The sequence below is a fragment of the Melanotaenia boesemani genome, chromosome 9 (assembly GCF_017639745.1).
Source record: "Melanotaenia boesemani isolate fMelBoe1 chromosome 9, fMelBoe1.pri, whole genome shotgun sequence".
Classification (NCBI taxonomy): domain Eukaryota; kingdom Metazoa; phylum Chordata; class Actinopteri; order Atheriniformes; family Melanotaeniidae; genus Melanotaenia; species Melanotaenia boesemani.
Genome location: NC_055690.1, coordinates 34,711,039 through 34,727,990, shown reverse-complemented (window position 1 = coordinate 34,727,990; position 16,952 = coordinate 34,711,039). Strand labels below are relative to the sequence as shown.

At 40.5% G+C, this 16,952-nt stretch overlaps 1 protein-coding gene across 1 annotated transcript in view; it reads right to left on the bottom strand.

Annotated features, from left to right (window-relative positions):
• Nucleotides 1-16,952, bottom strand: part of si:cabz01090165.1 (uncharacterized protein LOC100333421 homolog) — a gene marked incomplete at its 5' end in the record, with an annotated part of 59,432 nt that overhangs the window by 38,283 nt on the left and 4,197 nt on the right. The window contains 3 exons of the mRNA XM_041994039.1: nucleotides 7,206-7,516; nucleotides 7,654-7,866; nucleotides 12,782-13,022. Coding sequence (XP_041849973.1) covers nucleotides 7,206-7,516; nucleotides 7,654-7,866; nucleotides 12,782-13,022 — 765 coding nt within the window. The remainder of the gene's footprint in view (nucleotides 1-7,205; nucleotides 7,517-7,653; nucleotides 7,867-12,781; nucleotides 13,023-16,952) is intronic.

Sequence of the window (16,952 nt, the reverse complement as noted above, 5' to 3'; positions counted from 1 at the left end):
TCTGTTAAACGCGGAAGCACCTGCAGCAGCCTTCATACCGTTGGACTCTCTGATCTTCGCCAGGTTCCTAAGTTCATTTCTATTAAGTTCGTTTTGTTAAATAAAACTCTTTCACCTATCCCTGAGTTTCTGATATTTTATGAGCCCACATACCTGGTACCTGACAACGTATCCTCTAACGACGGCTTATTCAGCAGCTATCTTGCATCCTGCCTTTACTTCGAACTCTTTCTAGCCAGCAAAAGTCAGTCTGATGTTGACTGTTGTCTTATCTCATGCTCTATCCCTTTCTCTCTTTCTTTTCTTTTCTTCCTCCACTAAAGTCATGTTGGGTTTCTTTACTGAATCAGCCATGGTGTGTGTTCAAAACAGCCGGTGTGTTTATATCTGGTTGTTGACATGTGACGCGGTGCGTAAAGCTGCAATGTCGAACGGCATCCAGGATGAATGTTGTGGTTTCTCAGCCACGAGGCGAGGCTCTAGAAATCCACATAATAGATGTCACAGTGCCATCAAACATGTCAGAAACTTTGAGTTTTAAGGTTGGAAAGTTACATAGAGCATCTTTAAATGAATCCATGGATTGTACAGCTTAATCGGAGTGGTGTGAACATACATTTTCGCTCTGGTGTGGATCAAAGAAGTGAACTCTTGTTCTTGAAAAATTGGGTTTTTGGTGTGAAAGCAAACAGACAATCCAGTGAACCAAAGTGAGGAAGTGACGTGGAGTGTGTCTCCTGCTGCTGATACTGGACAGCTTCTTGTGAAAACCACATTAGGTTTGGGCGTCAAAGTAAAAACAGAAACCCAGAGACTGCAGAAACAGGGTGTTATGAGCAGGCTTAAGGGGAAGGATTTCTGTTTTCGGCCCTGTCCAATTGATGGGCCTGAGTTTCTTCTTCCTCCTGCTTTTATACCACAAGCAGTTGCAACCACGGTATGCTGTCCGGCTGGTCTGGTCCACCTGAATAATTTAGGGTGTGAAAGGAAAGCAAACCAAAGGAAGGTGTGACATTTCTCAGCATTCCGTGCTCAAACGGAGTCCCCGAATTATCCTGGTGTGAATGCATCCTAAAACAGTGTTTTACAGCGTAAAAGCAACTTCCTGTTTCATAGTGAAGGAATAATATTGTTGTAAAGACATTATGGAAACTGAAGTGTCAGTCCTGCTCTGACTAAGATTTATTGTTCATTCTCTGGGAATATGTGAGTCAGTTGTCATGCATGAATGAAAGTTTGCATCTATGTGGGGTAAACTTTGTTTCCTGCAGGTCACTGATAACAGATGATGTCTTGCAGATAGGGGTATCAAATTCATCATTTATTCTCAAAAGCCTCTGATACAATTCTGTGTAATCTCAAATGAATGAGGAATTAACTCAAAAACAGGCAAACATGTGGAAACCCTCTGCTTCATGAAAGAAAAGAGGCTGGTAATGACATCAGGATGCCTGGCTCCAACATTCAGCTGTATGTCCCAGTCAAAACGATTACATCACCCCCACTGCTCATCTGAAATGATCCATTTGGACGCTCTAAAAGGGCTCTCAATTTGAGGGCTTGAAAGTGGTCACTTGCGTGCCACTGGTCTTTGGTTAAAATGGGATTTGAGGCCGCTGGACTCATTTCCAACTGTCATCTGTCAGCCCTCAAAATGCTTCATAATAACACTCAATTATGCATTTTGGATGATGTTGCTAGGTGACAGAGCTGGATAAGTGGCTGATGGGACCATCCAGTGGTCAACATAATCGTGGGCTGAGAGAGGTCTGGGCTCGAGCCTTAAACATGCTCTGAAAGCAATCAAGCAGCTGCTGGACTGGAGGGTTCGAAAGCACACCAAAAACTTAAACCATTAAATGTATAAGGTATTAATGCACCTCTGTTTCATTCGGTTGTTTTATGTGAATTATTGCAGCTTTTATGCATGTGGAAAGATTTTTTTCTCCCACTCAGATTTATCTTGAATGTAAAATTCAAGTACTGCTGCAATGATTCTTTACTCTGAACATTTTTCTTTATTTTGTACGAGTAGAAAATCCCTGCTTCACATTAATATTAATGTTCTGTCTTGCTCTACTTCATTTTTCCCTCTAATCTTTACTGCTAAGCAGTCCTCTCTCTTCCCACTTACAGCTCTTTATCTATATTATGTTTATGCTCTTTTTGTTGCAGTAATGTTCTTATTGCTCAGCATGGCTCTCCAGGGTCACATTTTTCTTTGTCTCCACCTGGCTGACGCACCAAAGTTAAACTATTGGGTGGACTTAAAATCAATAAGAAGAAATGCCAAATTATGACCACTTGTGGTGAAACCTAATGAAATACACTGCGTCTTTAAATCTACACTGCATGATTATATATAGGAAGTTGTCAGAATTTTTCTCACTTTTATTCTGAGCCAATCAAATTTAGTCTCTGTATTGTATTGTGTAACTTTTTTTTTTAAATCTTTTTTATGTGGAGATCCTAAACTCTTTCACAAGGCTGACCTGGCCAAGAGGTAAGCAACACACGCCATCATGAAACAACAAAACAGAGGAGCTAAATTTCTGTTTGATGCACAGACATTAGCCACCTGCAGACAAAAGTAACCTGCCCAAAGTGTTCACATTGTTATTAAACATTAAATAACTGTAAGCTTAAAGTAAAATCAAATCAAACAACACCAAGTCATTTTGTAGACTGCTCCATGCTCCATGGGGTGGCAAAACCAACTGCCCTTTTTCTAAACTCATGAGACATGAGCACAAGCTCAGAGTCTTCAAAGATATTTCCCCAATTAGGAAGGATCCAGTCCAAGAAGAGCGTTGTAAACCACAGTTAGCCTGTGCGTTTCCCCTGCATCCATTCAAAGATGGCCAGCAGTTTTAGCTACAGATCACAGATATTTGGTTGAAGCCCCCAAAAAAGTATAATACCATAATCAAGGAGAAGCAGAAACACTGTAGATACCAGATACTTCCTCACACTGAAGGCCCCATTTACGCTCTATGCAACAGATGGGTATGGAGCATTTTGTCCATCATCTGTGTCATTTACCTGACAAATTTAGTCTTTTTTTGGTCCCTTGCAGATCCGTACCATGATGGCGCAAACAGAGTAGTACCACCGGAAACCATGGGGCAGTGTTGAGCAGTATAGCAGATTTATGGCCCACAAAAGGAACAATGAAGAATAAGAACCCTCAACGTCTTTAATGACAGCCACTGTCACTGTCCGGCCTCTTTTTATGTCTCTTTCCGACAATGTGTATCATCACTATTAACATGTTTACCATTGACTAAAACCGACGTGAAAACTTGGTGATCTCTACATCCTGCACTGCCCTCTGGTGGATGTATTGGCTAGAAACCATGCCAATGTACACAAAAACTAGCAGGGAATTATATAAGGCTGTTCTCCATGGGGTCATTTACTGCTGCTATTTGTCAGCTGATCTGTTACTAGCAAAAATTTAAGGGTCAATCTCTTTTTGAAGCCTTTGGATTGTGTTCTGCTGTAAAAAAATCTTTAAACTACTTTATGTGACGAAAGCAAAGCAGCTCATTTTCGATGGTAGAATTATTTGTAGTAAAGGTACACAATGTCTATGGTAGTATTGAATCAGAGGCATAAATGTACATTGAGAAATCCCTTTAAACCAACACTATATAACTTTTCAACCTTAAAACTCTGACTTCTGACTTGTTTTGATGCTACACTGACATTCATTGTGTACATTCCTGGAGCTGTCATTGCCCTGCAGCATCCCAAGGCGGAGTAACCACTTCACCACTTTTTGATTCCAGCCTGGACCATCATGTTACATCTGCGTTTTGAGCATGCAACATTATTCATCAAAGAAACCCCAGAGGACATTATCAGGACACTGTTGGAGGAAGAGAAGACAAGAAAGAGAGAAAGCGACAGAAGAAAGGATAAGACAAGAGTCAACATCAGACTGACTTTTACTGGCTGTAGGGATCTCAGAGAAGAGATGGGATGTAAGATGCAGAATTAGCCGTCGTCCGGGGCAACCAAAGTACAAAAATCTGCCAATGTTCAAGCAGTGATGCTTTAAAAAGCATGACTGGAAGCTTTGAAAGGTTCAGTATTATTTATTTATTTATTTTTTTTATAATGGGAACTTCCTGTTGGTGTCTATGAGGAAGAGCTGTCCCAATAATGTGAGATTATGTCAACTGGACTTCATGCAAACACATAATCATGTTGTAAAAACAGTCATGTTTGTTGCATTGACCCTCAGTATGACTACCACATGTAGCATGAACCCTTTTACTGCTGCAACTGCTCAAGAAAACTAATATCTAGAAACGCCTTCAGCGTAAATACAATGAAACTTGAAAAGAGAGCCGGATGACCGAGAATCTGGCTGTTACTGTCAAAGAGTGAAAACTAAACCTGGATCAGGCCTTAGAGTAATGTATATTCAGAAAAGCAATCCCCATGTATCAAAGCCCTCAGCCTCCTCCGCCTACAGGCGGTAATGGATCTGAAAATCGATGCTGCGCTGCAGACTAAATGAGAAGAGAAACAGTTGTGTTTAGTAATCAGTTTAGCAAATTACAGCATGTCATGAAAACTATGAATTTTATGTGCTGAGGAAGCTGGGGTCAGAAGGAGTTGGTTGGATGTTGATAAGTGGAGTTGTGACTCAATTAAAGAGCAAATTGCAACATGTTTTTTCATTTAAGCTAAAATAAAAAGTAAAAGCCAGTATGTAAAAAACACTGCACACAGGTTTGTCACTGCAGGAGTCGTCACATGACAACAACACAGTAGAGATGCAACATCAAAAGTTTGATGTACATCTATGATGAAGAGCACGTTCCCAGGCAACCAATTCAGTCTCTATCGCTGCCATTCAGTCATGTGACTTTGCAGGCTCACGTACTTCTTGTGAACAAAGTGGACCAAACAGTTTAGATGTGAGTTCAGCAAGTTCAGCAATCTTTGGGGCAAACATCTATCATACAGTAGTTCGGTTCATACCCAGTTAAATGTCCATTTTCTGATTTTATGGACAACATGGAAACTAAAGTAACAGCTTGTATTCAGTCACACGGTTTTGCAGGCTGACGTAAGAAATTAAAATAACTAATGTCTAACTAATAACACATCTGGAAATACAAGTTCAGCTCTAGATGCCTTAAAATGTTGTGAAATGTGGCCTCATAGATCCTCCTACGTCGTCCTAAAAAGGTCTTTGAATTAGAAGCACTCAGAGCACAGACCTCCACCAAGCCTTTGTAGTTTTTTTTTAACCAATAATTGCAGGTATTATTTTTGAGTTAGATGATCTGATAGCAAAATTATCCCTATATCCCCAAAGTAAAGAATCCTTGAAAATTCCTGGATCCAGACAGTGATCCGGATCAACCCAGAATCTAACAACTTGTTCCTTTTTCCATTTCTGACATTTCCAATAAATTTAATCAAAATTCATTCACAACTGAATTATGTTGCTAACAGACGTACAGACAAACCAGACATGACCTCCACCCTGGTGGAAGTAATATCCATCCGCGTGGAACCATCTGCTGCTTCAGACCAGCTTCTACATGACCAAGCAGATGGAACCATGGGAAATCTTGGAAGTCTAGAATTCCTGGAAGCAGCTGGGATCAAGACTCTTCATGACAGATTCTGCAGTTTCTGCTCCTGAAGAACCACTTGTGTTTTTTTTATAGCATCGTTACTTCATTTGTCTGGTAGAAACCAGTGGTTCCCAAACTTTTTTCAACATTGTACCAATTGTAGAATAATTTTTCAGCCAAGTCCCCCTTAAACCAGGAGGTCCTTTTATATTTTGGTTCAGGGGCCACATACAGCTCAGTCTGGTCTCCACTGGGCCGGACCAGTAAAATAACAACATATTAACCTAGAAAGAATGAAAACTCCACATTTTCCCTTTGGTTTTGTCCAAAGAAGGACATTATCATTATTTTACATTTAAAAAACTAAATAAATAAAATCATAAAACATAACAAAAAAGATTAAATTTCTGGAAAAAAAGATAGTTTCAACAATATTTAGCCTCGGTTATGCTTTCACATGACTTTTATTTTACTTTAATTCATACATATATGCATTTTATATATAAAAATATAAAATATAATTTGTATTTGTATAAATATACATACATTTATATATGTATAATTTCCCTAAAATACATTTTAACTTAATATAAATATATTTTATAGTGTATTTTATACATTATATTTCTATTCAATAGTTTTATCTAAACATTTATAACTTATTTTTATTTCATTTACATGTTTTTTTTTTACATATTTACATTCATTACAACTTCCAGATCAGCATGGATCTATTAAATCCCCAAACATTTAATTCCAGGTTACTGAGAATGAAAAATCCAGTATTTCACATCATGATCAGAGCACCTTATTTTAAATGTTGAAAGTTATTATATATATTATGTATAAAAGTTATTTTAAATGTACATACGTGTACATTACCACATGTGTTCAGTAATCCTGACTCACCTCGTCATACAAAATGAAGTCACATCTACGAAGTCAGAAAGATGGAAAAGTTGAAACAGTCATTCCTCTTTCACATTTACCCCCATTTGAAGAAACACTGCTGTAAACAAGCCACGACTGCCTGGTTCACTCTGTTATGGTCTAGATTCTTCGTAGGAGCCCAGTCTAGTCCTTCACCAGAAGGATTGCCAGAACATCCCGGTGGGTGAAGCGAAATCATTAGCTCAAGTTAAAACTGGCTCAACTCACACTTTGCTGCTGGCTTCTTGCTTAGTAACCACAATCCTGACGAGTAAAACAAGATCTCTCATCTCCATGAGCTTCAGCTTAACCACAAAATCTCATCAGAAGTAAAAGTACTTTCAATCCTTTAACCAAGAAACCCCTGAAAACTCTCAGAGGACCGGACTCCTTTTGATCCCAACCAAAGGTTTACAACACAGTCTCATTACATCCTCGGATCTCTCTCCTTTTAATCTCTGGAACAACCAAAACAACATAAACACGAGATATTTTCCAGAGATCAAGAACACGTTGACCACACACTCTCTGGTCTACAATGAGGTGGTTGACCACCACTTCCGAACTGATGAGACGGATGTGGAACGCAAAACAAGCAGGTCTAGAGTTGGAATCAGAAACATGAGATGCACTAACTTTAAACCCCCGGAGCCACACAGCCCCCCTCTGACTCACCTGTAGATGAGTATATCATCAGTAGAACTGTTGTACTGGATCTGATACATGCGGACTCCTGGTATGTGGTTCTGAGGCGGCCATCTGATGGTGACAGAGCTCGATGTTAGCTCTGACACGCTGACTCTCTGCTGGTCGGACCGGGCCTGGCCTCCACTGATGTTGGATTTAATGGACGTGGGGATGTCTGAAGGTCCCGGGTCAGGGTCTAGTTTTGGGTCAAAGTGCGGGGAAGGGTTGACGACCAACTCTACAGGAGCAGTGGCCTCGCCAGCAGCGTTAGATGCAATACATGTGAACTTTCCAGAATCCTTCAAGATAGGAAAAAAGGATATGTTTCCATCCCATCTTAAACAATTATTTTGAACATTTTTGTGCATAATTTGCATTAGAATCTCCTCACCAAAGTATCCATTAACAGTTAAATTTATTTAAATCATGTCAGTACCTTAACAGACGCCTTGAGGATGTCGAGCGAACCGTTCTCATAGCAGATGGTTCTGGAAGTGTTTCCGATCAGCTTCCCATCAGGGCTGACCCAGTGTGTCGAAGGCTCGGGATCCCCGATGGACTTACAGCGCAGACTGACCTCCTGACCCTCCATCACAAACATCTTGGAGGTGTGGCGAGTTATCATCGGGGGTTCACACACAAACTCCTCCTGTTGGGGAAAAGATTATACCTATAGCTGATGTGGAACTAGACAGAGCTTATAAATCAGCTTATTAGATGTTTACTGAGCTTTAAAATACATTTTATGTATCTTTTGAGGTAGAATGTGAGCTCTGACTAACTTTTTATGATACTTTCTCAGGAGTTCAGGACCTCAGGTGTTTGCACATGAGGATTAAATGATCTCAGAGGTTTCCAGCCCCTGAATTATGTGAAGCCACCCACTGGTACCTAAGCCTGCGTAAAGACAGCCGAAACCTTGGAGGAGTCTTTCTGCCAGGCTAAGCAGGACTGGCCAGGGCTTATCACAGCTTACTCATCATTCTACCACTCAGGGTCTCCAAACACTTTCAGGGTCCTTCTCAGGTCTTCTTTCCCACAGAGTTGATTGCTGACCTGATGGCCACTGAGGTGCAGCTTCACACAAATCACTACTGCCTTTCAGTGAATTACATTCTCACCCTGAAGCCCAGGGTAAAACTCTGTCATTTGACTGGGAGACTTCCTGGTGAGAGTGTTCAGAAGTGGGACACTAAGAGAATGAGAATTCCCTGGTTTGTCCCATAAGCATGGTATTTCCTGCTTAGAGACACGTTTAGTGATTATCAGAGCTTTTAAAAGTAGGCATTAATGAGCCTACACACTTCAGTGACACTGAGGTCTCTGGATCGACCTGTTCACAAGGCTAATCCTCTTATAGTGATCCTATGGCACCTCTCACTGAGGGAGGTCCACATTTATTATCCAAAGTGCGGCAAAGGTCTTAAGTACATCATCTCCTTTCATATGAGGCCAATTAAGCCCATCTTTATCTCAAGGCGAACCTCAATAACACTGTTGTTTCTCTCAATGGGTGAACTCCTGGAGGTCTGCAGGTGAGGCTGAATCATCCTCTTCAACACTTCATTTGGTTATTATCTGAGTATCAGCACAGCTCTGATACAGAGAGGATGTTTCCTGGCAGGTTGGAGCTTTAACCTCCGGTCCGGTCTCACATTTTCTACCTGTACTGTGCACCAAAACCAAAACTCAAGCAGTCCTCCTGATTTCCTCTCTGAGCTGCTGTATAATGCTTTTAAATTCAGGAGCAAAAAAATGTGTTGTTAGATAAAGACGGTGATGATTCAGTGTTGTCAACATGAGAATGATCGATTAGAAAGAAAAGTCACAGCAGAGTGGCTGCTTTCATTAAAAACAAGTCTCAACAACTGTCTTAAAAATGGGAAAATATTCCACCTGAAAATTGGAAACAGGGGCAGCAGTTACTTCACATGATGAGAATTATCATGCATCAACAGAAAAATATAGAAGCTGAGACAATTTAGATGTTACATGTAGATCTTACCAGTAACATCAATCTTAACATTGTAGTTAAAAAAAACAAAACAAAACAAAACAGCCCAATGGCTGCTGAAAACCGTGCAGGACGAGTCTCCAAGTGAAAATTACATTTAAGAAAGAAAAAAAAAAATCAACTTATTTGTTGCTTATTTTCAGCTTTGAAATAAATAGAACTGAAATGAAAACTCAACATGGGTTCAGTTTTTTTTATGCACCTGTCTGCACCCTGCTGTAATGGTTTATGTAAAGCACTTTGAATTGTCTTGTACATGAAATGTGCTATACAAATAAATTTGCCTTTGCCTTTGGAAATTAGTGAATTAATTCTACTTTTAGTACCAGTTGGACCACCTTTTCCCCCCAGAACTGCCTTAAATGTTACTGTGATAGATGGAAGCAGGTGATGGAAACCTTCCTCAGAGGTTTTCTCCATATTGACATGACAGCATCACACAGTTGCTGCAGGTTTGTCGGCTGCATCCATGATGAGAATCTCCCGTTCCACCACATCCCAAAGCTGCTCTACTGGACTGAGATCTGGTGGCTGTGGAGGCCGTTGGAGTCCAGTGAACTCATCGTCATGTTCTAGAAAGCAGGTGGAGATGATCTGAGCTTTGTGACATGGTGCATTATCCTGCTGGAAGTAGCATCAGAAGATGCTCCACTGTGGTCATAAAGGGATGGACATGGTCAGCAACAATACTCAGGTAGGCTGTGCTGGTTAAACCAGGCCACGTTGGTACTAAGGGGCCAAAGTGGGCCAAGAAAATCTCCCCCCACCATGACACCAGCAGCAGCCTGAAGCGTTGATCCAAGGCAGGATGGATCCATGTTTTCATGATGTTTCCAGCAGATTCTGAGCCTAGCATCTGAATGTGGAGCTGAAATGGAGACTCATCAGACCAGCAACGTTTCTCCATCTTCTATTGTCCAGTGTTGGTGAGTGTGTGTGAATTGTAGCCTCAGTTTCCTGTTCTTAGCTGACAGGAGGCACCTGGTGTGTCTTCTGCTGCTGTAGACCATCTGCTTCAAGGCTGGACGTGTTGTGTGTTCAGAGATGCTGTTCTGCATATCTTGGTTGGAACCATTGCTGATTGGACTTCCTGTTATGTGTCTATCATCTCCAACCAGCCTGCCCATTTCCCTCTGACCTCCTCAGACCATTCTTTGGAAATCCTGGAGATGGTTGTGTGTGAAAATCCCAGTAAATACTCAGACCAACAACCATGTCACATTCAAAGTCACTTAAATCCACTTTCTTCCTCATCCTGATGCTCAGTTTGAACTTCAGCAAGTCGTCTTCACCGTGTCTACGTGACTAGATGCTGCCATGTGAGTGGCTGGTTAGATATTTGTGTTAACAAGTAGTTGAACAGGTAGAGCTGATAATGCATTCGATGCTTGTTTAATCTATTTGATTAAACTGGATTATAATGGGATTATACTGGATTGGACTGTATCTGTAAAAGGAGCTTGAGATGACTGTCATGAATAGCTGCTATACAAATAAAACTGAATTCTCTGCTCATAACAAACTTCCAGAGCCTTCATATGCAAACTAAACCAGGCTTTATGGCCACATTTGCAGTAATGTTCCTGGTAAATAACCAGTATGAGAATGCTGATAAGTGTTATGATTGTGGTTGCAGTTGTTGATTTCACCTTTCGAGCCTCTGTTTTCTGGAGACACCTGCTCTGCTGGAACAACCACAAAACCAGTTTTCATGACTATGACAGGGTTTTATGTCTGTAGTGTCACAGTGCTGCAGCATGAAGTGGCTCTGGGTCTTTGGATGTGCTGATGTTGTCACCAAACGTTACAGCTGACATCAGAATGAAGAACTTGTAAGGTGATCCTGTCCTGTGGTTTCTTGTTTTAAATATTCTTGATGATCTTTGCAGCTTAGGATCAGATCTTCCTTCCTGATATTGGCTCTGATGGAGGTTTTCCTTCTTGGTTCTGGTCCTGATGGAGTTTTTTTTATTCTTGGTTCCTGTCCTGATGAAAGTTTTCCTTCCTGAATCTGGTTCCAATGGAGGTTTTCTTTCCTGGTCCTGATAGTTTTTCCTTCCTGGATCTGGTTCTGATGGAGGTTTTCCTTTCCACTGTCTCAGGATGGAGGATTGAACCAAAGAGAAGATTTTTTTCATGAACTGGTTTATATGAACATGATTATTATAAACTGGTCTCATGTGGATCACGTCTAGGTTTTGTTTTAGACTCTCAGTTACAGTCAGACTGCAGTGAACTGAACTGAACTGGACTGTGACTCAGTTTCTGAGATTCCTTTGGTGAACTGGTGCTGTACAAAGCTGAACTGAAGTGGACTTATTTAGCCCATATCTGTGTGTGCAGACCGCGAACGCTGCTAACTGACAAATAACCTGCAAGAAGCACTTGCAAAAGATTCTTTTTAAAAATTTATTTACTTTTATCTTCCTGGTTAAATGAAAATAAACCCCACGATTTAAAATAGAGAAAAACAAACAGAAACATGACAGTTCTGCTTCATGTCAGGATGTCAGACGTCACGCTTTCTGCAGTGGGTTACCGCTGTGCCACCAACCATCTGCCTGCTGATTTGTCCTTGAGAAGGAAGGTGATTATGTGTCCACAGAGAGCTGAAATAATGACAGCAGAAAATCACATTTTGCTGCAGGGTTTAGTGTTTTATGACAGAGCTAAAGCCACTTGGGGCTCCTGTTATCTAAAACTGGAAAATATTTGGGTCTAACCAGAAGTGCTGTGGAAAGTCTTGATCCAGACCTCATTTCTTTTTCCAGGATAAGGCGTATGTGCAGTGATTCATTGAATAATTTGCTAATATTAATGTGAATATAGTAAATGAGACAGGTACAAGAGTTAAAAGAGATTAAAGTGAATATTTGGTCTGAGCAGCTTTATTCTTAAACAAAGTCTGAAACCTTCTTAGAGAAACTTTCTGTTATTTCTCTCAGTCGTCTCAGTCAGTTCTCCAGGCTTCTTGAAGGACGTTCCAAAGTTCTTCTTTGGATATTTCTGCCTGTTGTTCTGTTCTCTGTCCAGGTGACCTCAAACCTGTTGAGATCCAGGTTCTAGGGAGGATCCATCCCTCTGTCAGAGCTGTTAAGGTCCGGGTTCTGGAGAGGACCCATCCCTCCATCAGACCTGTTGAGATCCAGGTCCTGGGGAGGATCCATCCCTCTGTCAGAGCTGTTGGCACTGATCTTCAGTCCAGTTCTTGTGTAATCTGGTCTCCTGGAGACCATTTCTGATGCTTTGGTCAAGATGGATCAGGTGAAGATCCAGATGGATCTCTCAGTTCCTGGTTCAAGTCTTTGCTTCACGTTCCTGTTCTTGTGCTTCAGTTTTTTAGCTCTGACACTTCTTCTTCTGTCAGATATCTCTTTGGGAATCACCTTTTTGCTCCAGAAGTCTAATTTTCTGTCTGTCAAACTGTCTTATCTGTGCTGTTTTCAGAGATGCAACTAAAAAAACGACCTTTTGGACTTTTCCTCAGGTCATGTGTTGAAATGCAACTCATGTATGTATTTTGCAACATGAAAATTCTGCTTCCACAAACCTCTCGTATGGTCCAGAAGTATTTGCCAGCCAGGTCTTTGGGCGAAGCGCAGGTCTCCAGGTCATCCTCTCTGGTCAGTCTGCGAAGCCACACCAGCTCACAGTTACAATGAAGAGGGTTCCCACCAAAACTCAACACCAGTGCCGTGAGCGGAGAGCCCTTCATTTTGGCATACACCGGGATCCGCAGGAACAACGGGTCCGGAGGGATTTTCTTCAGCTTGTTGGACGTCATGTCCAGTCTGCAGATGGAGACAATAAAGACAGATTTAGTGTCTTTCTACACAGTTGTATTGTTAATAATCTGAAGCTGGGATTCACAGAATTGGAGGAGGAGATAAAATATTGATTGACACAAATATTGTTGCAATCTGACTCATATTTACAGAGAAGCCATGAAAACATCAACGCTAAACTTTCCCTTAAATCCCACCAAGAACCAAAAAAGATCTGGATAATCTGAGGTTCGTTCCATAATTCCAAGCACTCAAAGTGGGTTATAATTTCATTTCCTCATTTCAAAAAGAAGGATTTCCATGTGAGCCCACAGAAAGGCTTTAAAGTTGGTAACTTGGCAAGTCCAGACAGATCGAGAGGAGAAGTGTGGACGGGAGGAGGAGGAAGAACACCAGTGACTCATTTCTTCAAATCATATTCATCACCGTGGTGGTGATGTTCCGAGTGGACCAAGTGGGAGGCGAGAGGAGATGAGCCGCCGATCGATCAGGTGGGAGGCCGTGTGAAAAGGTGAGATGGAAGGATGGGAGGAGGAGGGAAAGAAAGGGCAGGATCAAAGGAGAAAAGAGAGGAGAGCTGTAAATGACTGCACTCAGTCAACCTACAGTTCTTTTTCTTCTCTTTATCAGACTGGAGCTGAAAGAATCACAAACGTCCACAGAAGATTCATAAATCTAAGATCTTTTTGAAAATGAAATACGATCCATCAGCTTCCGACTACGTCTGACGGCAGCATTGCTGCTATATCAAAATAGTTTTTTGAAGAAGGTGAGAACTTTTGGTCAGATAAGTGACACACAGCGATGCTGTGAGATGTAAAGCAACCTGGTTAATGAGGAAACAGGTTTAAACATCACAGCTTCTCTCAGTCGGGAACAACCTGACTTCTTAAATAAATAATCATGTTTTCCAAAGTGAAATTAGAATATTCCAGAGTGTGGTTGACAGGAAAATGCAAACATTGTGCAGATTATTTACTATTATTATAACTGTTATTTACTGATGTTTCCATCAGATTTGGATCTTCAGGTGAGGCAGCAGGTCGCTAAATGCACCAGAATTTCCTGTTTGCCATCTCAAAGCAGAAACAGCTGGTAAGATGTTAATAAGTCTAGATCTGCAGAAGTCGTGTTAACCCCTCTAATGCCTGGATTTATTTACATTCAGAGATGGCGCGCTGCTGGCTCAGTCTGCCAGATCCTGTCTATGTTTATATGTTATTGTTGTCTACTCTTGGACGGGTTTGTACTTAAAAAAAAATTCATTGCACCTGTTGCAATAAAAATAAAGTTTTGATTGATTGATTCATTCATTCATTTTCTACTCCACTTATTCCAGTTCATAGTTGTGGGGAAGTTCAGCCAGCAGTTAGCAGGTGAGAGACAGGTTCACCTGGACAGGTCATCCATCCATCGAAGGACATTTACAAAATAAATACAGGAAAAATCTAGACAAAAAATTACAAATATTGATTAATAACATTCACTAAATACAGATAAAAAATAAATATTACATACATAAATCCATAAATATGAGGGAACAAAAGCAAATAAATATAATAAATTAGATAAAAAGAAATAAAATAAAGTCCAGAACGTTTTCCATGGGGAGGAGGAGATGTGTCGACCTGTTCCTTTAACAAATTTTTAGTTTTCAATAAGAAGACTCTTAATTCAGTTTCGCCTCACCTCTCCATTTACCTTCAAGTTCCAGCTTCCAGCCGGAGGGAGGAGGTGGAGCAGGGAGAAACCAAGGTGAAGAGCCTAATTAGGTGGTCCTGCTGCACCACCAAATGATGCACGTTTTTTTTTTTTTTTTTTTTCCAGTTAGTGGGAGGAAGCAAGTTGAAGGAATCCACTGCTGTTCCTCCTCCTTCTGCAGCCGGATGCATTTTAGTCTCACCTTCAGCTGCAAACACTCACCAGATGTTGGTGGCTTTAAGCACATGACTGTAATCAGTACTGCCAGTTTTTAGCCGTGGCTAAAAGAAGACTACACATGGTTTCAAATATTCGTTCTCCAACTGATCTGTGCTAATAAAGCAAGAGCTAACCTGAGCATTTTTCCCTCCAGAAACGATGACTTCACAAGAAACCAGCTGCTGAGAGCCGTGAGCGTGCTGCACTTTTCAATTATGTTACATCATGTGTAGCAAAGGAGTGTGTATTCACCATGAGAGACACAATACACAACTTCAGCCTTTAAATGGAAAGCTGGTGTATTTTCCTCTTTACATCATTTACTATTGATCACTGCTGACTGTGTTCATGTGTTATTTAGTGCACGCAGCTGCATAATGAGAAGCATCAGTGGAGGGAAGCTGGAAGTGGAACTGGAGGACAGAGCTAGAAAATAACTTCACATTTGACTGACTGTCTTCAGAGTAAGAATCTGTGCAAACTGCTCAGCAGAGCAGCAGGCAGATGTCGCAGTTTTAAATCCCCACTCTGCCCAGGAGTCAGTGAAGGCACCAACGCTCTGCGTGCACATGCATGTGCCTGCCGGCGGGATGTTGAACCTGCTGCTGCTCTGGTGGAGTCGCAGCACAGACCTGCTTTAACTGGGTGTTCCTCAGCTTTAACAGACAGAAAATGAGCTGGATCTCGAGGTCACTGTAAAGATGAGCTCAGCTACAAAGTGTGGAAGGGCTGGGTTTGAGCCTTTCCTCTGAGACACTCTTCCCTTAAAGAAGATGGACTGAAGGAAGAATCTGTTTAATGTGAAGCTCTGTGGGTGACATCAGCAAGAAAAAAGACTTAATGTGTGGGATACTAGTCATGGCTGGAAGCTACTCAGACCTGCTCTCACTGTCCACTTCAGCAACTCAACAAAAAGGTAAAATGATTGAACTGACTAAAACTAGACTAAAATGTTGACAGTTTTTGATGACTAAAGCTAGACAAATAAAATTATGTTTTCTTGGACAAAATAACGACTAAAATGCTCGACTTATAGTCAACTAAATGAGATAAAAACTAATAAGCGCGATTAAAACTGGACTAAAACTGAGACTAAATTTAAAAGTGGCTGATAAAATTAATACTAGAGCCAAATATCCCATCACAGGTATATAGATATAATGTAGGCCACTGGGGAAAGGGATGTTGTGAGAATAATTGATGACAAGACAACCTAAAAATGTTTAGAACAGCAAAAAAATTATTAAATAAATAAAATAAAATAAAATAAAATAAAATAAATGAAAAAATAAATAAATAAATAAATAAAAAATAAATAAATTTAAAAAAATAAAAATTTATTAAATTCTTCAGTCAACATTTTCTTTGTTTTTTTAAGTTTAATTTTATTAAATGTAATTTTTTATTTATTTATTTATTTTTTTAATTAGGAGTCTGCAACATGTCACAACAATTTTAACTATTTAAATATTTTTCTCCACACTCTTCATTAATAAACACTATCTGACGGTCAGCCAGCAGCAGCTTTGCACGTTTCATTTTCAGCCTGGTCATGAAACAGAGGCGATCGGGGGAGGGGTCTGCAGCACCCCCTCCTCATTGAAGAGTAAACTATACGCTCTTTCATGTCAGTCTCCAAAAGTCTCCAATATCATCAGAAAAAGTTGCTAGATCTTGTCACTAGTCGCTTTAAAAAAAAAAAAAAAAGTCACTAGAGGCGAGTAAAGACTAAATATAGCAAAGTCGCTAAGTTGGCAACACAACTAGTTGCCAACTGTAAAAGGTGTGCGACCTTGTTATTATTACAATAATAAGTGGTCACAGTGTTGGATCCATATGGTTTTAAAGTTTAGTGATCAACTTTGATGTCACCTTTAAGCGGAAAATTCAAAATCAAATCCAAGCTAGCTAAGAACCAAAATGAGTCGACAATGAAGCTGGTTGTTTAAAACATACATGTGATGAGCAGTTGGTGCTAATTTTACAGCCCAGTGCAGCAGAAGGATGTGTAGTGAG